This window comes from Amphiprion ocellaris, chromosome 19 (genome assembly GCF_022539595.1).
Source record: "Amphiprion ocellaris isolate individual 3 ecotype Okinawa chromosome 19, ASM2253959v1, whole genome shotgun sequence".
Taxonomy (NCBI): Eukaryota; Metazoa; Chordata; class Actinopteri; family Pomacentridae; genus Amphiprion; species Amphiprion ocellaris.
This window is the reverse complement of record NC_072784.1, coordinates 12,000,774-12,027,768: the sequence shown is the minus strand read 5'-3', so window position 1 is coordinate 12,027,768 and position 26,995 is coordinate 12,000,774. Positions and strand designations below refer to the sequence as shown.

At 37.3% G+C, this 26,995-nt stretch overlaps 1 protein-coding gene across 3 annotated transcripts; it reads left to right on the top strand.

Annotated features, from left to right (window-relative positions):
* The first annotated feature begins 103 nt into the window (after positions 1–103).
* Positions 104–26,101, top strand: fbxl20 (F-box and leucine-rich repeat protein 20). 3 transcript variants are annotated; one of them, XM_023293667.3, is made up of 16 exons: positions 104–3,242; positions 3,497–3,669; positions 8,697–8,758; positions 10,544–10,598; positions 10,735–10,809; positions 13,289–13,383; positions 13,482–13,550; positions 13,639–13,734; positions 14,408–14,534; positions 14,983–15,057; positions 16,019–16,149; positions 18,043–18,103; positions 18,238–18,282; positions 18,372–18,428; positions 19,998–20,210; positions 23,695–26,101. In XM_023293667.3, exons 2-16 carry the CDS (start codon positions 3,628–3,630, stop codon positions 23,800–23,802), a joined length of 1,311 nt encoding a protein of 436 aa, XP_023149435.2. In that variant the 5' UTR covers positions 104–3,242; positions 3,497–3,627; the 3' UTR covers positions 23,803–26,101. The 3 variants fall into 3 exon arrangements, with proteins under 3 accessions (XP_023149435.2, XP_023149434.2, XP_035796599.2); XM_023293666.3 differs by lacking the exon at positions 104–3,242 and adding an exon at positions 3,250–3,389; XM_035940706.2 differs by lacking the exon at positions 104–3,242 and adding an exon at positions 4,129–4,264 and having other exon boundaries at positions 3,252–3,669.
* Positions 26,102–26,995: the final 894 nt, after the last annotated feature.

Below are 26,995 nucleotides of genomic sequence, written 5' to 3'. Positions count from 1 at the left end.
TCAATCCTGAGCGTTTCCGGGCAACGACCAATCAGAGCAACGAGCCCGCCTCCCGGAAATCGTAGTGGCGCAAAATGATGAGATGTGTTCTAATCGGCGACAATTTAGTGGTTTAAACCGGTCAAATGTTGTAGGCATGAGCGTTTTTAGGGTCTTTAAAATACAGTATTTTGGGGCTCAAGTGCAGAAACTTTCAGATTTTAATCCGATACCTGCAGTTTTTAGAGTTATGTTAAAGTAAAATTAATATAAAATGTCATTAATAACAATACTACAGTGAATGCAGGCCAGCTGCACATAAAAACAACAAAAACTATGAACATTTGGAAACACTTTTTGTTGAATACATTTTCTCTCCAGCAGCTGCTTTCCACAAGTGTTCTTACTTTCATTATTTATAATCTTAATAGTGACAATAATAGTATGCTATACAAGGAAAAATTATATTATTATTCTTATGCTTAATAACAGGGATAATGACAAATGAAAGATAAGCCTTGTAATTTATGAATGTTTAAGCAGCCAAAAATTACCACAAAATTGAGAAGAATAGAAAATTTGTGTCAAATAATAATATTTTGAGGTGTTTATTGTAAATTTTTAGTAAAAGAACAAATTACTATTTATAAAAAATATAGATTTTTAATGTGATTTTTATGTGTTTTTCCTTTCTTTGCAGTTCGCACCTAAATTAATACCTTTTCTGTGTTTTCACGAGATATTATCTGCACTTTAACAAAACTGAGAAAACCCGTGAAACAATGATAATCATTAATATTGTAAACGTTTTTGTCAAGTAACAGAAAATATTTGGACATCCTCACAGCAGGATTTTAGCAGCAGTGACCTTATACAAAACATGACTTCTTCATTAAAGAAACAAAATATGGCAACGGGAAGTTGAGTAGCAATGAAAACATATTTGACTGTTTTACTGTCAGTTGCTGTAATTAGATACATTATCATCTGGCCAAACATTGACAAATTTTTCTGTATAACTTTAAAAGTGCACTTCTACACTCCATGCACTCTAAAGACAAATATGTACCCTCAACAAAACTTAATAACTGACAGCATGCACATGCAACTGTAACCTGAATCTTGTTTTACGTCAGTCAGTGTCAGTGCAAAAAATTTCTCGTTAAATTATACACATTTATGTTGCTTTAATTACTAACATTAAAGTATCAACATAGCTCATTAAAAAAATTGACACTTTAAAAGTTAATCTAAAATATATATATATATATATATAATTTTAAGAGTGTGTGTCTTGCAATAACAGGTGCAATTGTCTATTATTTTGTAACTGAATGCATGAAAAGCGTACATTGTGTTCATGATCTTTATTATCTTTTTTATTATTATTTAATTTTTGTCTTTATTCTAGTTCAACATATTGTTTTTCATTTTTGATCTATTACTCATCACTTTTCTGTCACTTTGAGCGGCTGCAATGTGTAAATCTCCCCAATGAAGGGTCAGTAAAGTTTATCTTCATTTCCAACTCATAATTTACACATACTTGACTTGAAAATCATTACAAATAAGACTGAAAACAAGACACAGTTTGAGAACCACTGGTCTAGCTGAGCTACACTCACTGTGATATTAATGAGGAACACTGGCTGAACTCAGTAAAAAAACAGGAGCCTTAGTATGATATTACTTTGTCAAGAGCACAATGTCGCACAGTCTGCATGCATTTTACTCTGAAATAAGTTAAAAATGGTGGAATTATAGGTTTAAATTCTCAGACAAGATGTGAGAAGATCCCAACCAATGTACAGTTGAATGTGGCCCTCCAGACGATATTAAACTGCTGTCAAGCTTGTGTTCCTCCAGTGTAGTTATGCACCATTGTTTTAATGTAATTTAATGTATTTAGATAAGTTATTAGTAGAGTAAAGACAGTTTTTGTCAGTTCTATAGGCACTAGGTTTTGTTTGATTATCAGTTATTTATTTGGGGGTTTGTGTTATTGAACTTCATGAATGCACCTTTTTCTTCTCGCCAGCACTTGCATCTCTTCTTCTGTACTATCCAAACGATTAGCCACACAAATTACTAGTTAATTTTAATGAAGATAATTATTTCCAAGGCACATTTTACATGTGATTCTCACCGTGAATCATTGCAAATAAAACTGACAAGTCACAGAGTCTGAGAACCACTGGCTGCTTTAATATTACTGTGGAACATAGGCTGAGCATCAAAATCTCAGACTTTTATATTAATTTTATACTGAAGTAACTAAAAAATCGTGCAAATACCAGGTTAAAATCTAACGACTGATGGACCAGATTATGCTCGCAATATGCCAAAATTCCAACAATGCCTCTGGTACTTTTACTACAAGCAAATAGATATCAATGTGGCACTGAAAACAACACTGACCTTTTGACAAGCATGTGTTACTCCCAGATTATTTAAAGGGTCGGTCATCCAAATTGCTAAATATCAAATTAAAATTGTGACATTTGCTTATGATTTTAGCTGTGAATCATATGACTGAATTCATGGCACACAGCTGCAGAACAGCTGAGTCTGCTCTTACTGTGACTGTGGAACCTGGCCTGAGCACACAAAGTCGGATGACCTCTGACACTTTATATTCATTTTATTTTGAAATAACTTGAAAATTACGCACTTATCAGGTCAACTCCCGGAGAATTCCGGGTTTGTTTGGGGCCCTGAAACTCCTCTGGTACTTTTATCACACAGACACGTTTTAATGTGGCACTCTAGACGACATGGAACTGTTGTCAAGCATGTGTTCCTCCGGCGCTGGTTACGCACCATTACGCACGGTCGGTCCTGGGCGCCAATTGGCTCCGCGAGTCCGAGTGGGCGGTGACCAAACAGAAACGAGGAAGTGGCGTTTCTCCTGCTGCAATAACAAAAAGTTGCAATGTATGTTAGTGACGGATGAGAGTAAATGAGTATTTAAACTGTTAATGTGTCACAAAAGAACGAACCAAACCGCTTTTACGCGCAGAAAGGCACATGAATGTTTAGTTTCAGGGCCTCCAAGTGGAAATAAGGAGGGAAATATCAACTCATATTAGTAGTATTTAATCTCATTTGACCTAAATTGGCTTTATTTGAGTTTGGTGTGGCTGTTTGAATACATTGTGTAGCCTTCCAGCCAGTTGTTGGTGCTACGTGTGCTGTGAAAAGGTTAACACCCCACTTTGATATTTATCTTTGCGCTGCGTTTCGCTTAAAGGAGCAGCTGGGAGGTAAGGAAGTAAAAGGGAGCGTGTTGGGTGAATTCTGAGCTTTATTCGGTGTTTTTAAGAGATGTAGGAGCAGCGGCGGCTCAGTTTTCCAGTCGGGCTTTTGTGTGGATGGATAGAAAGCTGTAGCTACAGGGGGAGGAGGAGGAGGTGAGGACGCACCGAGCAGATAAGAGACTTATTGGCTGCGCCGCCGCCGCTGGCTGCCTGAATTCTGACCCGTATTTTTATCAGAAAACAAGCGCTTTGTGTTACAGGCCCCCGGAAAAAAACGTCGCCTCACCGGGAGGACGGTAGCATGGTCAGCCTGGAGAGAAGGGCCTGTCTCTGCGTTTCTCTGCGCCCACACCGGATCCACTGAGGCGGTTTGGAGCCACCAGCGTCCGACATGGGGAAGGAGGTAAACGGCGTTTCACGGAGCCGGTTTGAGGTGAGTTGAACCGGGATGTGACAACCGGTAAAACACTCTCCACACGGCCGATTTTAGCGTCAGGATACGGGCCTGTGCGCGGACTGTCGCCGGATTTATTGCAAAAACTGCGCTCATGGTGATGCAGCTTCCGCAGTCAGTGTTTGGGATTAGGTCTGTTGTTTTTTGGGTCCAGACAGCAAACACAAGAGGCCCGTTGCGTTATTTTATTTAAAACATCTGTTAGGGTTCACCTGTTAAACTGTCTCGTTGCTATTTTGGCCAAATTTGTGTTTTTTATTGGTGCTAAACTCGGTGTCCTCGTTTCCCTTCTGCGCCGTCAAAACAAAGACAATGAGGCTACACGGAGCACGCCGCTCCAGCTCACAAAAACAAGCATTATTTTTCATAAAAACGAACATTTATGGAGTTTATTTTAACAGGAATGTATAGCCGTGTTGTTGTTCTCCCTACATGCAGGGTTGTGCTTTGTTTGGAGGCTTTTGTTGTGAGTCTCCGCAGCCGCCGCGGTGGAGGGGGGCCTCGGCTTGTGGCTGCTACCTGCCCCCGGTGGAACATCAACAAATTCCGGGCAGCTACCACCCACTAACACCCGGTACGACCTCCACACACAGCTGGACCGCCGGTACACGGACACACGGCCCGGCTACGGTGCCGTTTGTGGGTTGTGTTCACGGTAAAGTTTGTGTCGCAGCCGCCGGACGGAGCTGCCTTATTTTGGTGAACTTGTAGCTAACATGCTACACGTCCAGCCGGTGACTTTGGCCCGGGCGGCCGAGCGCCTGGTGCCGTTTAATCCCCGGCTATCGTGGGATTTGTGTGCGGTTTTATTTATTTTTAACGGAGCAACAGCTGACACTGAAGACTCGGGCCGTTACCTTCTGGCCCGACAGCTGCGGCGGAGCTGCACCGTCAAGCTAGCCAAGTTTGGGGCGGAAACAGGAACCGGACATGGCAAGAGCTGTGGTCTTTCAAAATAAAAGCGTTTTGTTTTTAGCGCTGGGAGATGTTGCTGAGCAGTAACATCAGTTATTGGTACTTTTTAACTTATTTTCTTTTAACCAAGACTAGCAGAAAATACGTTTTTAGGCGTTTTTATTCACTGAAAGCTCATTTAGTTTTCACTGTAATATAAAGTCCTTTACTTCTGAAAAAACACAACCATAAATAGAGGTAGAACCAACATGTATTTTTTTTTCCCAATGTAATAAAACTACAATGCAGTAAATCATTTAAAAAATATATTTTGGTTATGTATTTTACTGAAATTGAATGTATGTATAACATATGAATTTTCTTCAGGATTAATAAGGTTTTATCTTCTCTACATCAGAATCAGCTTTTATGTATGTTGTTGTAGATACGCAGCATACAAGGAATTTGGTTTCGTCTGTTAGTGTCACTTTAGGTCCTGTCAGAGGGAGTTTTACTTTGAAAGGCTGTAATGGAAATTGTGTCGCTCTGCAGGAAGTCGGCCTCCAACAAAAGAGCACATCAGCCTGAACTGTGGACCGAGCTTAGTGGCACCAGATTGTGTTTCCCGCAATACAAAGAACATGTAAATAAGAACAATGCAGTGATTAAAGGCTGCTCTGTGGTGACGAGTTCAGTTTTAACTGAAGGACCAAAGTCAGTTACTGGTGACAGATTGTGTTAACTGGATTTCATTTATCATTTGTCTCTGAAGATATCCACTGATGTCAGGAAGCCTACATTTAAATGACTTAGTCATAGCTACATGTCAAAGTGATTTAAAAAAAAAATAAATAATAAAATCAGCTGATAAAGTAAAAATATTTTCTAAAAGTGATATGACACAATAACAGCAAATATCTGTTTAATAATTATTTTTTTTAGCTAATTTAAAAATAGTGTAAGTTTACAGTCACATTGTGAAATAAAAGTTCTGGAATTATGTGTCATTTTTCAAGCCTTAATATGCATTATTTTACAGATTGTGTTAACCATATTTCCTTTATCATTTCTTTCTAGAGATACTCATGGATGTCTTGGAGAGAATTACCTGAAACCTACATTTTAAGTGTCTTAGTCAAAGTTACATATAGTAAAAAGATTTTCTGAAAAAATAAAATAAAAGGACAGCAAATATTTGTAAAATAATTATATATTTAGCTAAGATTTTAAAAAAATAGTGTAATTCTATGATCACATATTGTAAAACAAAAAAATTATGATTTGTAAAATTACAGATTTTTAATGTAGATATTATTAACCATTTTGGCCAGTTTTGTTTTTTTCATTTTTAAAATTTTTATTTTATTCCATAAAAGATCGGATAACTGCAAATATCTGTATAATAATCATATTTTTAGATAATTTAAAAATAGTATAATTATAGAGTTGCATATTGTGACTTTTTTTTAAACAATTAACATCTAAATTAATATTTTTTTTCTGGAATTTTCTGTCATTTTTCAATCGTTGGTGTACATTATTTTACTGTTTATGTTAACCAATAAAGTAATAATAAAATTTTCCTTTATATGGTCATTCATGAGCTCCTTTAGCTTCTCTCAAGATATTTAAGGATGTCAGGAAAGATTTAAACCTGAAACCTGAACCTTCATTTACATAGTTTAACCATAGTTCCATGTTAAACTGATTTAAACTCTCCTATTCAGGACATAATGCAAAATATTTTCCAAAAAGATAAGACAAAGTAAGATATTGGTTGTCTCCAAAATTAAATATGCTTTTGTGTATGTTTAATGCCCAAAACCACAAGATAATAAAAAAAAAAAAATAAGATAATGAACCAAAAAAAGGAGCTAATAAAATGAAAAATAAGGTAATAGAACAGGTTCCAGTTGGGATACTGTTTATCAAGCAGTGTGATGGAAGTAAAAATGGAAGACAGATGCTTGTATGTATGTATTTACTTCTACCAAAAGTAGTTTGTATCTTGAAAATACCATTTACATCCAACTATAGAATCTCTATTTATATAATGCATGTTTATTTAACTCTGCAGTAGTTTGTTTTTAGCTGCAGCTTTTATTTCCCTCCTGCGTCACCGACTATAGCTGACCACTGGAGAAAACATAATGCTCACATTCATGCAGCATCAGGTTCATTTTATGTTGGATTACAAAAGGGGGACAGTGTTTGCCCGGTGACCATGCTGCACATCTGCCTCTTTGGAAACTGCCCTGGATTATTTGACCAGAATGCAGCGCTCCTCTCTCGCTCTCGATCTGCCCCAAATCCAAAAAAACGCCAAATGCCCATCGCTTCTTTCTGCCTCAGATTTTTTTACCCCTCAGACAGACAGTTTGTGCATCTGTCGGAGGTTTTATTTAAATGTTCTGTCATTAATTTCATCTGGAACACACATCAGTTTGTTTACGCGAACTGATGAATGTGTTGCAGGAACATCTGAATTTATTGTGTGGTTTTATCTTCAGAAAACCCGCAATTAAAATAGCAGAATCCGTCCCGCTGGGGTCTGTAAATTATCCCTTTTTATATTTTTACCTGACTTAAATACATTAAAATGCTGCAGTGTTTTGGCATTTTTTTAAACAATGTATTTAAATTTTTTTCTGTGATTTTTCTAGACATTAACTAGACATTAACAAAAATGGGGAAATCTGTAAAATAATGAGATTTTTTTGGCTGTTTTACAAGCAAGGGGAAATATTATTTTGCTATTAAATGTTGTCAGAGAAAATAATATAAAAACAACTTTTCTGAATTAAAGTAAATGATCTCTTTTTTTAAATATTTTTATCAGATTTAAATACAGTGAAATACTCCAGTGTTTTAGCCTGTTTTGTTTTAGTTCTTTCAACAATATGTATATTTTCGTTTTTAAAAAAGAGCAAATGTCTGTAATGTAATCATATTTTAAGCTTGAATTTGGAAGTTATTTACAGTTTTGGCCTGTTTTTTTGTTTGTTTTTTGTTTGTTTTTTACAGTCAATATGTAAATGAATGTTTTTTTCTAGGATTTTACAAGATATTTTGTGTAATTTAACAAAACGGGTGAAATCTGTGAAGTTGCAATTTAAATAATTATTTTCTTTGCTTTTATTTTTCAATAATCAATATGATCACTTTTGGTTTCAAGAAAGGGCAAATATGTGTAAAACTACATCATTTTTTGCTAGTTAAAATAGAGTAAATATAGTGTAATTTTGCAGCCAAATGTTGTGAAAGAACAAATTACAAATTTTAAAAAGACAGTATTGATGTGGAAATTATTTACAGCTGCAACCATGTTTTTATTTCTATTTTTTATAGTTAATTAATACTTTTTTTTTCTTACTGTTGCCTGCAAATTCTTCCTTTTTGTTAGGAATAAATAAACTTTTAATTTATTTTTGGTTGGTGGTATTGTAACTTGGAAATGCCTTGTTGATCTTGTCGCAGAAGTTTGCTTCTTGTAAATAATGCAAAGCTTCCTGCTCATTAAAAATAATGTATTTGCACTCCCAGAGTCGCCCTCCGACCCCTCAGCTCCCCTCCTCTGGTTTAGATTTATCTCTAAATCTATGGAGGAAAATGGACGGAGCCAGATGTTGCTTCATTGTTGTGGCTGAGTGGATTCTCCCACGCAACATCCAACATTTCATAAGCTCGCCACCACAAATTATGGGAACGCTTCAGTGTGGGGCTTAATAGATGTTAATTTATTGACTCTTTTGTTTACTGAGGCTTTATTTTTGTATTTGTGCTCATGCGGTGTGTGGAAATCCATCAGCTGTTGGTGTGAGAGTCACTGGAGACCAGCAGAGGAGAATCTCAAGACTTGCTCAATAGTGTAAACAACACAAGATGCAAGGACAGAATAAGTGTGCACGAGAGATAACGTGAACTCAAAGGGCATTGCAGCTCCATAGCCGACCCTCCAAAGTCTTCCCCGGTGCTTTATCTTGTGTGTTTTCAAAGAATTGCCATGAAATCCATTTCTGTGATGAGATTACCGTCATTTATCCTGCTGTCGGGGCTCGTCCTTGAAGTGACGTAGCTGCCAGGACTGATTTTATCTCCTCCTTCTCCTGCAGATGTTCACGAACAGCGACGAGGCGGTCATCAACAAGAAGCTGCCCAAGGAGCTGTTGCTACGGTGAGTGATGGTTTTCAAACCCGTAAATCAGCATCTTCTGCAGAAATGCATCAAAATGCATCAGAAGGCATGTCGAGCCTTCACACAACTAGTCGCACATCATGTCGCAGCTGGTCTTGTAGCACCGTCCTGCCCCGTTAACACACAAACACACAGCTTACAATCATAGACGCTACACTGTACAAAAAGCAATAAAAACCTGTAAAAGAACAGAGAAAATCTGGTAGCAAGGACACCAGAAATAGTCCATTAAAACGTGTAATACTATGATGTTCAAAAACTGTAAAAACAGCAAATATCTTTGTGAAGTAAATAAAATAAATATGTTTTTTGCTATTTTAAATGAAGTGAAGCATTGTAGTGTTTTGGTCTTTTTTTTTTTTTTTAACTATTTTACTCAGTGTAACATTAAATATCGGTAAAATATTAATTATGAAAAAAATCATTATCATTTTGAAATCCATAATATGCAAAAAATTCAAATAATGGCAAATATCTATAAAATATAGTTTTGTTTTTTGCAGAAATAAAATCTGTTAAAATGATGCAGTTATGTGTTTACACATTGTAAAAGGGCAAATTACTGTTAATATATATAATATAAAAATACAGACCTTTAGTGTTTTTCACGGTCAACATGTAAATTATTTTTTTCTTTTATTTTACTCAATATTATTCTGTAATTGAATAAAACAAGAAAAACTGTAAAATAACTATTAAGAGTTATTTTTGGCGTGGACATTATTTATGGTATTAGCTGTTTTTTGTTTTGTCTTGTTCTCTTTTTTATTGCACAAATTTTTTTTAATCCCATAATTTTCTAGAACTTATCTGTTATTTGCGAAAACAGGGAAAATATGTAAGATAATAATAATAAATATCCACAATTTTTTATTCTTTAATGTATGTATATATATTTCTCATAAATAACAGAAAATATCCGTATGCTACTTATTTAAGGAGATTTAACTACAGTAAAACTAGAATTTTGTCTTCAAACATTCTAAAGTAGAAAATTACTGTTTGTAAAAGCAACAGATTTTAACATGTAGCATGTAAATTAGTACTTTTTCTGTGATTTTGCCAGAAAAAAAAATAAAAATTTAATATATATATATATATATATATATATATATATATATATATATATATATATATATATATGTGTGTGTGTGTGTATATAAATATATGCATGTTTTTTGTTTCAAATAATAATATTTCAAAGCAGTTTTTGTAAATATTACATTTTATTAAATCAATATTTTTTTGACTTTACTAGTTATGACCTGTTATTTAACAAAGCATGGAAAAACTAAATAAAATAAAGTTAAACTGTTAAAAAAAAAATCTTTTTTACAGTGTACGTTGGTTTGCCTGTTAACAAATATTCCAACCACCAAGATGCCAACAGTCTCCCTTCATTGCCGCCCTCCTCTGCTCTAAAAGTCTAATTAAAAACAGATGCTTGCGGTCGTAAAACATTTAAATTGATTTCAGACGAAACAAACTAAACTCTGGAGTCCTTGAACAAACAGAAAATGAAGGCTATAACTCAGTCCGGGCCTCGAGCTGCTGACTCTGGGGCTGCCAGTCCAGGTGATTTGTGAGGCTTCGACGACGCTTTGTACACTTTCTGTTGCACTGTAGGAACCTGCTTCCAGCTCTAGATTGTGCCAAACGTTATCTGGAAGCAGACGCAGTGTTGATTGGAGTTGATTTTGTTGTAAAGAGGAAGCTTCTGGCAGCAGCATCAGGGTCTCTAAACCGTCCCTGTCTGTCTTCCAGAATCTTCTCCTTTCTGGATGTGGTGACACTCTGTCGCTGTGCCCAGGTCTCACGGGTGAGTCTGTGTTCACGAGGTGTGCATGAGAGCGAGACTGTTTGTCTGTGTTTTACTGTGTGTTTTCTGTGTTTACGTGACTGTATTTGGAGAGTAAACTCAACTAAATCTTCCTCCTCCTGCTCCTTGCTCCCAGTCCTGGAATGTTCTGGCTTTGGACGGCAGCAACTGGCAGCGAATCGACCTCTTTGACTTTCAGAGGGACATCGAGGTGAGCGAATCCCATCCAACTTCCAAAAACTTTACTCTTATTACTTTAAAGGTCCCGTACTGTGACTCTTGCAAGCAAATTAATGGCTCAAAACACTGCAAAGATAGTTCATTTCACCACGCAAAACTGCATAACTTCCGGTTTGTCTGTAGCTTTAAGTGTGGCGGCCCTGCCCCATTCAGGAAGAACACTCTCTCTGTGCCTGTGATTAACACCGCATAGCAAAACGGTCACTTCTAAAGCTGTTTTGTGAATTACATGCTTTTTCGCTTTGCCTTAAGACAACTACGTAGTCTTAGAAAGTATGCACTGTTTCATGCTACGTCGTTACAATAAAGCATCTTAATCTTTGATTATCACATTCGATAATGCGAAATGAGCTTGTTTATACTTGTGTGAAACACTGCAATCCATGTGGCATAACTGCACAGAGGATTGTGGGTCAGATATTGTGACTCTTATGAGCTAATTAATGAAGATTTTGCAATTTTTGTGGCTGAAAACACTGCAAAGATGGTTAATTTCACCATGTGGGACTGCATAACTCCTGGTGTGTCTGTAGCAGCGGCCCCGCCCCATTCAGGAAGAAGACACTCTCTGTGCACATAAGAAAACAGTCGAATAAGACAAGTACTCTTAGAAAGTATGCACTGTTTCATGCAGTATTTGTGCCATTGGTATGTCGTTATAATAATGCACCTTAATCTTTGACGGTCGCATTCTCAGATCGGTGTGAGACACTGCAACCTATCTGACATAACTGCACAGAGGATTGTGGGTCACGATGGCCAGAAAACCATGTTAGCTTGTGTAGTTTAAAATCTGACCATAAGCAATAGGATACCAGGATATTTTTGGCACTGCATTATACTAAATCAGTTTCTCATGGAGGGATATTGAATGCAGCCTGCATTTCTCTCCGAGCAATCACTTTTCATGGAATTGTCACCAGTTTCACAGCATAGCTGTTGTTTTTAACTCGTGTGTTTGGTAAGTTTGTTAGACATCGTTGTGGTTTACTAAATCTGTATTTTAACGGCACAACACCACAGACTGCTGGGTAACATGTAGTCTCAATGGGCAGTCTGTAGCTTTAAATGCAGCTGTCCCCGCCTCCCTCAGGAAGAAGACTCTCTCTGTATCTCCAAATGACAGTTCAAAGCTTAAAGGACTAACACATAGTTGTAGTGGGCTGCTACAACTTTTTTGCTGTTTGACATGAAACGAAAACGTCCATGGTTCTTATTTTCTACGCCTAATCTGCAAGAGAAATTTGATTTTAAGGTTTGGTCTTGTGCACGTTCTTAGCAAAAAATAATGAAATTCTCACATTTGTACAGCTCAGAATACTGCAAAGATTTCACCATGAATGTATAACTCCTGGTCTTAGTGTTGTTCTAAATGGGCTGTTTCACTGTTTGTAGCTTTAAATGCAGCTGCCCTTGCCCCTTTCAGGAAGAAGACTCTCTCTGCATCTGTAAATGACAAGTTCAAAGCGAAACAGTTGACTGTAGGACTTTCTATCACTTTTAACTTTCTCTAGAAGCGATAGAGTGGTCATTGTACATGGAAATATTGCCAATCTCTCAGAACAGCTGTTGTTTTGTTTTGTTTTAGTGTCTGTAGCTTTAAATACAGCTGACCTGCTGCTGTCCCCGCCCCTTTCAGGAAGAAAACTCTCTACATTTGTGATTGAGAAGCTAGCAGGCTACTTGAAAACAGTACTTCACCCAATCCTTGTTTACTGGTTTGAATTAAAGTTTCCACCATCTCTGAATGTCACCCAGTGTTCCAATGTCGACATACGATCAACGCTAATAGTGACTTAGCCACTTTAGCCACACAGCATGCTAACGTTAAGGACTTTGGCCAGGTGCAGCACCTAGCAGTTTTTCATTAAGCTGGTGCCAAAATCTTTACTTAACTCGTTCAAGGAGTTCTCTAATACCGAAAAAGTCATGCACTGAATAGTTTTTGCGCTGCACACCCCTGAAATATTATACAACAATGTTAAAATTTAACACAACTGATTATTGTTCTGTTTATTCTGTTTTTATTGAGCTCTCAATTGAAAATGAAGGCAAAGGTTGAATAAATGACGGAATTTTCATATTGTTGTGGTGTCATTACAATCAAAAATTAAACTAATCCACTGGGTTCTCTGTTCCGTATATGCTGGGAGTGCATGCAGACTCTTGTGTTCACTCTTGCACGCAACAGTAGATCATTTGGTTAACTTTTAAAGACATTCTAAAGTTAGCAGAAGCAGCTCTAGAAGGTGAATAAACCTGGTGGATTGTTTTTTGTGAATATTTTACCTGGAAGCAGTGGATTATACCAAGTTTGAACTGGACGATTATTGGTTCCTCCACATTTATAACAACCATAAAACTCACTCAGAATGGATTTTCCCCATATTGGATTTTAAAGCAAGGCGTAGAGATGAGTCAACCCGGCTGAGTCGCCTGTTCTGTTGCAGGGTCGGGTGGTGGAGAACATTTCCAAGCGATGCGGGGGGTTCCTGAGGAAGCTGAGCCTACGGGGCTGCCAGGGCGTCGGTGACAGCGCCCTGAGGTGGGTTTGGCAAAGACTCGGCTTCAGAAAATCTTATTCCAGACCCTGAAGGCAGAAAGAGGCAGTTATGACATAAATGCGTTGTGGTTTTTTTGTAGGACTTTCTCACAGAACTGCAGGAACATCGAGCTGCTCAGTCTGAACGGCTGCACCAAGATCACTGACAGGTATGTGGTTAGTTTATGAGATACCAGCACTACTTGTATGTTTTAATGCACTTTTTTTCTTTAAGTTCATCGTCTTTCCTTTCTGCAGCACGTGTAACAGCCTCAGTAAGTTCTGTCCAAAGCTGAAGCACCTGGACCTCGCTTCATGTACCTCCATCACCAACCTGTCACTAAAAGCTCTAAGGTGTGTCAGCTCCACTGTATTTTATTAAGAACTCCTTTGTCCAATCATTTTTCACGTTCACCCTCTAAACTCCAAGCCGTTTCTTGCTCCTGTTACATTTTTTCCTCACTGTGGGATCATTTTTCACTGCAATATAAAGTTCTGCACCTTTATAGAAACAGAACAAGTATGACTAGAAGTAGAGAGAGTTCAGACATTTCTTCTGTGCAGTGTGATACAGTTATAATGCATTAAATCATAAAAAAGGAAAAACAAAGTTGAGTTAATTAGATTATTTACTTTGCCAAGAAAAATGGAATCAGCATGTATAACATTTATCTAAGTGCCCACAGGTGTTGCCAATACTAGGAAAAAAATGTAGGGCCTCTACATGCTATGGATTTTTTTACTTCTTCCATTTTTAATTTGTTTTCTTATTTGTTGTCTTTCTGCTTTGTGTAAACACAGCCTGTTGCGCAAATGAGCGCAGAATTTTTCGTTTGTTACAGAATCTAGTTAACGCAGACAACTACTACTTTTGCTATGTGGCTTGGGCAAATACAATATCAACATTTCCCCCAAACCGCATGCCTTCATCGTACGTTCTCTGTGTTTTCTGTATCTCGTGAACTTTGCTGCCTTCGTCTTTTGCAAGTTTTCACTTCTCACCCTCTTTGTTTTTGCGTCCTCTCAGTGAGGGTTGTCCTTTGCTGGAGCAGCTGAACATCTCCTGGTGTGATCAGGTCACCAAGGACGGCATCCAGGCCCTGGTTCGCTCCTGCCCTGGACTCAAGGGCCTTTTCCTCAAGGGCTGCACACAGGTACAGTTCAGGGTTTTGCAAAGAAAGTGCGCTGTTTTTATTGCTCAACACTGAACTGAAGAGGTGGCATAGTTTTTTTTATTAGAGTCACTTCCACTACTTCCTCTTACTTTCTTTCCAAAGAGAACACAGCTGCTACAACCGCAGAAACATAAAATGCATGATTTCCCGTGCAGCGGCAAAATGCAGGTTTGAGTAAAGCGACGCCGTCCGCTGTTTACAGCAAATGTAAAGCCTCCACATCACGCCATCCTGTTATTTTGACAGTCAACAACCACGTGTCTCTGTGGCGGCGTCACACTCCATTTATTTAAAGGAAAAAATTAATCACAACACGTCCGCTCGGCGTGCCAGAGGTGTTAATTCAGCTGCGGTTCCTGCACAGAGCAAAGCAGAATTGAATTTAATGTCAGAAACGTCAGACTTTCTTTTTTAATGTCTCCTGCAGCTAGAAGACGAAGCTCTGAAGCATATCGGGGCTCACTGTCCAGAGCTGGTCACGCTCAACCTGCAGACATGTTCAGTAAGTAGAGGTGACAGGTCAGATTAATCAGGAAAACCAATACGAGAGTCACGTTTCACTGAGTTTTAACTGAATTTCTTCCTGTGAACATTGTTAGAAAACTCCTGAATCTGAACTTCAATCACAGAAAGTACCAGAATGTGTAGTTTTTCCAGGATTTATGCTGATGTGCACCAAATATGTGTTGTGCTCTACAACTCTAATGTCCAAACAGTCCATTTATTCCATCTCTTTCATCTCGTTTCCCTGAATTTTTATTGCATGACCGTTTGTTGCAGCTGAGTCATTAATGGCTTCAGGGTTGCACTGAGGAGTGCAGAATTAAAACATTTTTACAGAATCGTGTTAATGTGAACGGTTTATTTTTGGCAAATTTTTAAATCAAACATGTGGAAAAAAGAGGCTTTGATGAAATATGATTTTTAAGCTTCGATTTGGATCATTTTGCTGAACAGCAGATGACAGGCGGGTAGTTCAAGGACTGTGGGAAAGTTTAAAAACTCAACAATACTACTTTAACTTTAACCCTGTATACCCACAAGCAGTTTCTGTGCATTAATATTATGATTTTAAGCTTAGATTTGGTTAAGTTTTCTAACAGAACAACATATCCCAGATGAGTAGTTCAAGGACCAATAAAAAGTTGAAAATCTGATGATTCACTTCTGTTTTTACAGTTTTTGGCTCTGATAAGTGGTGTTATTCTGGTGATTTTTTTTTTAAGATAGCATGCCTTTTGAAGTCAGTAACTGAGTCTTCTAAATTGAGAATAATCTAAAAAAGAAACTGGATGCTGGTGAGTTAGTTGTGCCAGCTGTGCAAAGTTGTCATGAACAATCCTTCAAACAGATGCACATGAATCTATGTAGAGTCATGTGCAACTCATTTTTTGCTTCTAATGTCATGTTTTCACATGTAATGCATGTTTAAATAATTGCATCCTGTGTGTTTCTGTGAGCAGCAGATCACAGACGACGGCCTCATCACCATTTGTCGAGGTTGCCACCGCCTGCAGTCTCTGTGTGTGTCGGGTTGTGCCAACATCACCGACGCCATCTTGCACGCTCTGGGACAGAACTGCCCTCGTCTCAGGTGAGATCACACACCTGCACACCTGGCGGCATTCAGGGTTTAACTGCGGATCTTTCACAAATCCCTTTAAGCAGTAATTATGGAAAGCTTTAACTTGGTTTCAGTTTTGTTTTTCAGTTGACTCAGTCTTTATCCTAACAGACTGAATTTTTAAACCTCTGAACCCCAAAACCTGCTCTCTGGTTTAAAAACCATGCTGCTATATCTTGCAAAATAGCCCAAATTACACCATTTATCAGAGCTAGAAACTGTAAAAACATAAACAATCATCTGATTTTTTTTTACTTTCCCTAAACACATCTTGTGTGACACATGCAGTTTAGTTGAGATGGATGGATGGATGGATGGATGGATGGATGGATGGATGGATGGATGGATGGATGGATGGATGGATGGATGGATGGATGGATGGATGGATGGATGGATGGATGGATGGATGGATGGATGGATGGATGGATGGATGGATGGATGGATAGATAGATAGATAGATAGATAGATAGATAGATAGATAGATAGATAGATAGATAGATAGATAGATAGATAGATAGATAGATAGATAGATAGATAGATAGATAGATAGATAGATAGATAGATTATTAATCTCGAGGGAAATTCAAATTAACCAAATCTTAGCTTAAAATGTGATATTTCATCAGAATAACTTAATTCAGTATGTCTCATTTGAAATAATGCAAAAAAATATATACTGTTTCCTCTAACAAGATTCTGTAAAAAACTAAAAATTCTGTACTTTGTGGTGGAACTGAGAAGCTATTTTTCACTTAGCTGTGACCAACATTCATGTGACAAAAAAAATATCAGACAGTTTTCAGGTGGAACTGCAGGCAGTGTTTACACAGAGCAGAGATTAAAAGCAAAATGAAACGTACTGGATCAAAAAAATAAATGTAGCATGGCTCAAAAATGGTAAACAGAGGAGCAAGTTGTTAGAAGATGCATTCAGCATGGTGAAACATCTTTCTACAGCTGAAGAGCAGAGTACAGAGAGAAAGACTGCCAAGACTGGAAAAATGGAAATATTAACATTTAGAATAACTCAAAATTTATCAATGGCATAAACATGTCCAAAATTATTGGAAGAAATATTCAAAATGACTCAAAATTTGCCCAAAATAACATAAACATGCCCCAAATTATCTTAAATTATCAAAAACGGCTCCAAATTTGTCAAAACTAACAAACATTTTGTTTTAACATACTCAGACTTTTTCTAAATTGCCTTAAACTTGTCCAAAATAATCATAACAGGAAAATCAAACCTACTGGATAAACAAAATAAATGCAGCATGGCTCAAAAACGGTGAACAGAGGATCAAGTAGTTGGAAGATACATTCAGCATGGTGAAACTTCTTTCATGAGCAGAGTAGAGAGAAAATGTCTGGAGAGGCTGCAAACATGGAAGTAGTTGAATCTTGACAGTATGTAAAGCCACAATTCTATTTATTTGTTTATTAATAATCACATAAATTGGATGTTTTTTGTGATTTATGGCACTATAATTGTGTCATAGTGCACAAAAAAACATGTTTAAGTTCTCTCTACTTCTAGTCATGGTTGTTCTGTTTCCATGGACATGCAGAACTTTATATTGCAGTAAAAAATAAAGCCACAGTGAATAAAAATGTAACAAAAAACATCCAGGTTCAGAAGGTTAAAAAAAGTATAAAAGGCAACATTGAGGTTCGTTTTGAGCTTTGAGGTTGCAGTTCGATTTGCTGTAATGTAGTGGAAATCATGTAGAACAACAAGGACACGCGCCTCTCTGCAGTACAGAGATCTGAAGCCTTTTTTTACTGTAGATTTGGTTACTTTAACTGTGACGGACTGTAAGCGATGCTTCCGTTGTGTAACTCTTGTGTTTGTCCTTTCAGAATATTAGAAGTTGCTCGCTGCTCTCAGCTTACAGACGTGGGCTTCACTACATTAGCAAGGGTGAGTTTCTTAGCTGCACACACATCAACCATGAGCTTTTAGTCACGTGTTTCAGCTGTCCTGGCAAAATGTCTGGAAAAATGAGCATTGTTTGTTTCCAAAACAATTGTGGATTGTGCCATTTCTCTCTGCAGAATTGTCACGAGCTTGAAAAGATGGATTTAGAAGAATGTGTGCAGGTAAGTCCACATAATATAACCAAAGCTGAGTTTCCTTGGTGTGAATTCTGCAGGCGTCACCGTTAAATATGTGATTCTTTTTGCATCAGATCACAGATGGAACGCTCATCCAGCTGTCGATCCACTGCCCTCGTTTGCAAGTCCTGGTGAGTGTGTGCCAGTCGCTTAACCCTCTGAACTCCAAACAGATTCTGGGTGTTTTTTCCACATTTTTTCTCACTGTTGGCTCATTTTTGACTGCAATATAAAGTTCTCCACCGCTACAGAAACAGAACAACCATGACTAGAAGAGAGAGAACTCAGAAGTGTCTTTGTACAGTTATAGTGCTGTAAATCATTAAAAAAGGAAAAACAAAATTTGAAATTTTTTGATTTATTTATTTTACAAAAATATTTTTAAAAATTAGAATCAATATTTCTGACATTTTTCAAGTTCTCACAGGTGTTACCAATACTGTAAAAAAAAGTCTTGGCTTTGTGTCGTAGATATTTTACAGCTTATATTTTTAGTTTCCATACTCATCCTCTCTCTGTTCTATGTGGACACAGCCTCCAGTTCAGCCAGAAATTCTCTGAATTTTTAAAATGTGCCTGTTGATCACGCTTAAGTCACTAATGCCTTTTTGGTTACCCCGAGGTGTGCAGAATTGTTTGTTTTTTATGGAATCTGGTTAATGCGAACGGCCTATTTTGGGTGAATTTTCAAACGAGACACATACAATAAAATGGTTTGATGAAATATCACTATTTTAGGCTTGGCTTTGTTTTTTTTCAGTGGAACCACATGCCACAGTTGAGTAGTTTGAGTAAACCATGAAAAAGTAGAAAATCTGATGATTCCGTTTTCATTGTTTCGGGCTCCGATAAATGCTGCAGTTGTGGTGATTTATTTTAAAAGATATTTTTATTAACCAATTTGGTGAGTGCGAAAGGTTTATTATTGAAGATTAGTTGAAAAAGATGTGGAATAAAGAGATTTTGATGAGATATCACAATCTTAAGCTTAGATTTGGTTAATTTTGCTAAACAACATATGTTTGTTGAATACTTCAAGGGCTGCTGGAAAGTTCAAAACCAACACTTCTTGAAAACTATGAGGTTTACTTTAAATTTGACACTCTGCACACGATAAGCAGTTCTATGCATTAATATCCAGATTTTTAGAACTCACATCACAGATGAATAGTTCAAGGACTGTTGGAAAAGTGAAAATCTGATGATTCTCTCTGTTTTTACAGATTTGGCATTTTTAAATGGTGCTTGTTAAAAGATGTAATGCATTTTTCTGGGAGTCACCGTGCAAAGTTGTCTAAATCTGGTCCAATCTCAGTATTTTTGTTCGAAAAGAAAGTGGATGCAGGTGAGTCAGTAAAGGCGTCAGCGTTGAACTAAGAAGCACTGAATTTTTTGCTTTTTCCAGAATCTGAGTAATGCGAACGGTGTATTTTTGGTGAATTTTTTGGTGATATGTAGAATAAAGTGATTTTTTTTTAATTACTGTTTTCAGCTTAGATTTGGGTTCATTTTAATGGAAACACAGGTCACAGATGAGTAGTTCGAGAACCATCGTGAAAGTTTGTAGCTCTTATAAATGTTTTAAATTTTTAAAAACTATGATGTCTATTAAACCTGCCAGCATATTTTTGAGCCACAGTTTGCTTCACCGGACAACTGACTAATGGAGCTATTGTGCTGATTTAATCGTTTTCCTGCAGAGTCTTTCCCACTGCGAGCTGATCACCGACGACGGCATCAGACACCTGGGCAGTGGACCGTGTGCTCACGACCGTCTGGAGGTGATCGAGCTGGACAACTGCCCCCTGATCACAGACGCCTCGCTGGAGCACCTGAAGAACTGCCACAGTCTGGATCGCATCGAGCTCTACGACTGCCAGCAGATCACCAGAGCCGGCATCAAGAGACTAAGGGTGAGTTCGCTAACGGCACTGAGTCAGAACGTACCACAAAAGATCATTTTATTAACTCAACATATGCTGCGTTTTGTCTGGCTGCATGCTGACGGATTCTGTAATACTCACCCGGTTTGTTTCTGAGTCATTCAGGCGGCTTTTAGATTGTTATTTGTTTATGTGAAGCAGAAACAGCTTCTCCCGAAACATACGTGAACTCTTTACCTTTGCAAAACCATATCTGCTCTGCAGCCACAGATGGACACAAATATCTCTCTGTCTAAAAGCTGCTATGTGGGAGAAGACGCTCGTTCCACATGTTGGTTCCTTTAAATATCCTTTAACGGAAATAAATACTCACTGTAGGGAAGGTGAACTTACAAGAAGAGGAACTTACAAGAATAGTTTGTTTCACCAAGACTTTAATGAGAATATAGTGAAGACACTTAGTTTCAAATGCACACGGTCTTCTAGTTCCATACGTGTACAATAGTTTAGCATCTATAGTTGTGAACAAAAGTTTCCATCCACTTGTAAAGTCCAGGTTACTCCTATAACTTTCAGTTTTCTATGTTGGAATCATTGAAATACATGAAGCTTTGCCACAAAACTGTATTTTGGTTCTTTCATAGGTTTGTTAAGGGTCTGCTGGAAATACGACAAAATGTTCTTGGTCAAAAATATACATACAGCAGTTGTAATATTTGGTTAAACGTCCCTTTCGGTTTCCATGTACAAGCTTCTGGTTTTATTTTGACTCCTCTGGACAGAATTGGTGCAGTTCAACTAAATTTATAGAATTTCTGACACGTTTCCTCATCAGTCCACAGATTTTTGATGGGTTAGGGGTTAGGATCAGTCGAAAACCTTCATTCTAGCCTGAATGAACCATTTCTTTTCCCCTTTTGCCATCATTGTCTCATGGAAACACCAAACTGTGTCCAAGATCATCCAAAGTTGTTTAAATCAATCCAACTGGACTTTAAGAAAGTCCAGTTGGGCTTCTTCAGTTCTGGTGGTGGTTGATGTTGCCTCGGCTTATAACCTCTGTGAGGTGTGGTCAGTGTTATTTACATTCAGACGACCATTGCCAAGGCCCGTCTGGCTCCTCAACGATGGTCATTGGGAGCCAGGGAGTGACAAAGGAGGTTGTTGAAATGCGAGTTTCACCGAGCCCTCGTATGCTAATGGTGGTCGTTAGCATGAGCTACTTCACATGAGTCATTCTGCTGAGTAGTTCTTTTGGGGAGTTTTGAAAGGACCTGATTGTAAATTGGTGAAAGATGATGTCGCAGACCACCCCCCCTGTTCAGAGATGGCTTCTCCACTTTGACATGGATAGCTTCTTTCACACCTCTCTCAAACCATCTGTCCTCCCTGTCCAAAATATGAACATTGGTGTCCTGAAATGAGTGTCCCTCTTCCTTGAGGTGAAGGAAGACCGCCGAATCCTGTCCTGAGGAACTGGCTCTTCTGTGTTGAGCCATACGCTTGTTAAGTGGCTGTTTGGTTGTTGGTTTCCCCTATGCATCCACTATCTCTACATAGGGGAAACCAAACACTTTCCAGTTTAGACAGTTTCCAGTCTAAAACCAACAGGTGTAAAGCTATGCTAAGCTAACTGATCTCATTTGAATCTCTGTAAGATAGTAAATAAGTGTATTCCGCAAATATCCAACTACTGAGTAACAAAAATCCAAGTTTCTGATGATCCCAGGCGACTACAGTTTAACCCACCCTGATCACGACGCATGGAGGGGATTCAGATGACATGAATTCAGATGCTTTGTCCAAATCAAACTCCTGAAGTGTGACTCACTGTTCCCACCCAGAACAAGTGATGAATCCAAACTAAGCTGTGAAAAACAAACTGTCTCCTCGATAGCAGCAGCGAACGCTCTGTCCAAGTTCCACTCATCATCCTTGGATCTCGTCCTGACTTTAATTTTAATGTAAATCAGTCACAGCGAGACTGCTTCACTAAACAGCAGTAATTTGCATTTAGTGACACTTCATTTGTTTTTTTCTGAAATGTGAAACTTTTAATAAGTATTGCAGCAAACTTTAGCTACTGATTTGTGTTAACCCTCATTTTTGCTCACTGTTTTTCACTGCAATATAAAGTCCTGCACCTCTGTAGAAACAGAAGAACCATAAAGGAGAGAGACAACTCAGAAATGTCTTTTGTCATGGAACGACAAAAGACTGGGAAACCTTGAAATGTCATGGTTTCCCAGTTCAGCTGATAAGTGAAGATTTTTTTTAAGAATATGGGGCAAGCTTTTTATTTTTTGACAAATATTTGAATGAGACAGAATAATGTAATTTTGATGGAAAAATCACAATTTAATTAAATGTCACAAAAGAACTGCATGTCACACAGGATTAGTTCAGTGACCATCAGAAAGCTGAAAACATGACAAATATTTCTGTTTTTACAGTTTCTGGCTCTGATATATGTTGTTGATGTGATGTAGTAAATGTGTTGAGTGCTGATTTTTATTTTTTAGTTTTATTCCAGAATGATGTTACGATATGATAGCATGGCGAAGGGAAATTCCTGCACCAGATACTGCTAAAAAATGCATAGCGATAAATACAGTGACTAATAGAACAGCAATACAATACAGTACTGAAAAGAAAACTACGCAAGCTAAAATATGACAAAAATAGAAAAGTATGAGGTAATAAAATAATATTGCCCCTGATAATGAAATATTGTGCATTGAATGAAAATATTATGGAACAATGTGGGGTTTTTTTTTTTTGGTAAATTTATATTTGTATAGTATGAAACATCACTATTTTAATTTGGTTCCTGGGGGGATATCAAGTCACAGATGAGTAGTTCATGAACCCTTCGAAAGTTGAAAACGATTATTTCTCTTATTACAGTTGTTGGCTCTGAAAGCTGTTGTTGATGTCTAAAGAAACAGCACAGCTATAGCTAGAAATGACAATATGACTGTTAGAATGTCAGAAATCAGAACAAAAAAAATTAAGTTGAATTTTTTTTTTAATGTGTTGATCATTTTGCAAAATGTACTTTTTCCCAGTTTTTGTTGTGTTTGTTTTGTACCAAAAGGCACCCACATTTCTTTTTCTGTGTTCACAGATGTCCAGTAGTAGAGGTGACTCTCGATACTTCAGATAATTTACCATATATTTTGACAATAACACTGATGTAGTAAATTAATATTACATCTGATAATGAAATATTACACACAAAATAGAAAAAATTTTTACTAATGTATATAAAAAGTCAATTTTTGTTTATTTTTAAGTGAGATATGTAGAAATGTGGAAATATAATAGTATATCACAGACGAGTAGTTCAAGGAGCGTTGTAAAGTTGAAAATCCAGCGATTTTTCTCATTTTTACAGCTTCTGGCTCTGATAAATGATGTATTTTTGGTGATTTTAAGCTACTTACAGCAGTTTTCCATGTATATTTATGAACTATTAACCCATTTCCCGTGTTTTTTTCTTCTTGTGTTTCAGACCCACCTGCCTAACATCAAAGTGCATGCGTACTTCGCTCCCGTCACTCCGCCGCCGTCCGTCGGTGGAAGCCGCCAGAGGTTTTGCCGCTGCTGTGTCCTGCTATGATGTAAAGACCCCCTTCCCCTTTTTCCTCCCCCGTCGCCCTTCGTCCACGCTCCTCCGGCTGCCCTTCCTCTCCCGTCCGTCATAGACTACATGCTGGTGTGTTTCCCCTTATGGAGCTGCAGAGAGAGGGATGAGAGCCAAACATCGCTGCAGGGTTTTGGGTAACTTTCTACCCCCAAAAAACACATCAAACTCACACATTAACTCCTGGAAGAACACATTCCTGATTTGCATCAGTATTACAAAGAGGGTAAAAAAATCAAACGCCACTGTTGAGGGATTTAAATCAAAAAGAAACCTGCATTTGAGACTTTTATCTTTATGAAGCAGCTTTGAAACCGACTAAAACATCCAGTTAAACCACTTTACTCCCTCGGTGGTGAATTAACAGCTACCTCCAGACAGCACCAGTGTTTGCTTGCAGGCTATTTATTTCAAAGTAAAAGAAAAAAAAGGGGCAGCGGTATATTCAAATAACTGCCAACATCCCTTAAACACACACAGAAAACAGCAGAAGGACTCTTTTGTGTTTTTTTTTAATACTTGCAGCTATTTGCACTTACAGTGAAGCAATGACGAGACACTTTATCTCAAAATCGAAGCATTTTACTAACAAACACACGTTAAAAAAAAATGAAACATGCATCCACTGAGCTTCAGCAGAACCCTCGCCTCTCTCTCTGTCTCTGTGTTACAATCAGAATATACTGAAGAGAAAAAAACCAATATTTTTCTAAAAAAAAAAATAAACGGAAAAAAGACGACAAGTGGGAACTCGGAGAAGATGCCAAATGTTGCATGTAACACCTCTAGTTTTTTTAAAATCTAATTGTAAATAAGGACTGCGGGAGTCGAAGCCAGTTGAGAAAAACAACAAAGTGATGAAGATATGAGATTAATGTCGAGTTTGTGGGAGATTCTGAGGAAAAATGCGATGAGAATATGTGGACTGATGCTGGTCTGAGACACTTTCTATCGACGGAAGAAACAAAAAATAATCGTCACTACATGACTTCCGAGCAGGACAACGGAAAGAAAAAGCCAACTGAAAACAATCAACTTTATTTTCAGTTCGATTTGTTGTTTTTCGACGAGGAACCCGAACGTCCCACGAGGCCTTGCAAGGCGACGGAGTGACACTTCTGGCCTGCTGATGGAATGATTTCTGGGCTACAAATGGACTTTAGCCCCTCCATCCTCCATGTTTCTGGAAGTATTTCAGCCTTTTTGGGTTTTTTTTCTTCTGGATTATCTGCACCTGCTTTATTCTGTCTTCATTTTATAAATGTGTCTCTTTTTCTTTCTCCTTTTCTGTTTTTTTTTTTTTTTTTTTTTTTTTTTTTAAATTCTGCCTGCTTTGTGTTTTGAAGTTCAGTGTCTCAGTTTGAAGCCCTTCTTCTAGTTTCCCCCATTGGATGGATTTTTCATGAAGACTTCATGTTACTAATGTTCAGCCTTTTGTCCGAGGGGATGTTTCGGCACCAGTGCAATTGTAATAAATGTTAAATGTTGGGTTTTTTTGGTTGTTGTAAATGTGAGTTGAGGAGTCCTTCGATGACATGTTTGTATGATTATTGAATGTTTCCACCAAGGAGAGGCTCTTCAGGCGTCACGTGCCGCTTTAGTAGGAAGATTTTTGCTTTCCTCTCCTTTAATTTTTATGCCTTTTTGCTCGAATGCCCAAAATGCATCAGACTATTGATCGGCTGCAGGCATGCGTCGGGATAATACGAGCCGAGATGAATCCAGTGTAATCCAGTCTGATCTGTTTTGTTTGAATGGGGGGGATTAGGGAAGAACCAAGAGTAAAAATGGCGCAGAAATGTAATGTACTCTGTCCTGAGCTCCGGGGTTAAGACGGGAAAAAAGGAAATATCAGGATCTGAGGCAACAGCGACACTTTGAATGGATTACAGTAAAACTCAACCTGCTCCCAGAGGTTTTAAAGCAAGAAATAAGTCTGTTGATGGTACAAAAATACACTACAAGGCAGTGAAACTCCGGATTTTATTTCCCCGCTCAGCATCCAACACCTGTTTGTTTTCTGCATGTTCGGTCCCAAACACTGGAGTCGAGGATTTAAGAAACAATGAGGGCAGCAGGTGAATCTACAGTGTGTTCTGGTAGATTGACTCCTGAGAAATTAAAAACAAAAAAAAAACTGTTTTGACAATGACTGTAGTTCATATAATTACTGTAAATCTTTCCTTTTTCTTTTCTTTTTCTTTCTTTTTTTTTTTACAATTAACCGATATAAATGAATATGTACGTATGAATAAATATATACCTATATTATTAAGGCTTGTCCAGTTTTCTCTCTGCTGTTGAATTTGTTTGTATTTTCTGGTTAATAATATGACAATATAATTTTCTTTGACCATCTCTGATTTGCTTGAATTTTTCTAAACATAAACCATGGACATTTCCTATGGAATCACAGGAGTGCTATAATAAAAGATAAATCTGTTTAAACAAAAAAACAAGTGTGTCAATTTAAAGAGGAATAAATAAAATAAAAAAATCTTAAAAAATAAGGAAATAAATGTGGAAATATGAAGAGGAATAAATAAAAAGAAATTAATTTAAAAATATGGAAATATAAAGGTAAATTTTGTCTTTGCTTTTCCCTTTTCCCTTTGTTTTTTCCTTTTTTCCCTCTTTCGTCATTGCTTTTTCCATTTTGCCTTTGCTCTTTTTTTGGACGGAGCTGTCAAACAGCTTTTGGCAGAGCTTTCTGTCCAGGGTGAGAAGTCAATACCTAAAAAAACAAACAAAAAAAACAAAAAACAAAGGGGAAAGCAAAGACTAAATTCACATTTGTATTTCCATATTTTTTTTTAATTAAAAAAAGTATTCCTCTTTATATTTACACATTTTCCCTTATTTTTTTGAATTTATTTTTATTTATTCTTTTATTTATTTCTCTTTATATTTACACATTTATTTCCTTTTTTGACAGATTTAGTTTTTTATTTGTTCTTCTTTATAGTTGCACATTTATTTCTTTTTTTTTAACAGATTATCTATTATTAAGGCACTGCTGTGATTCCATAATTTACAATGCTACAATGAAATTTTAGCTTTATCAAATACTTTTTTTTTAAATTACCCATCGACCCACTTTCAGCAGATTTCAAATTTCAAAGGCTGTTTGAATGATAATATCTCAGGAAATATTAAAAATAAAAAACAG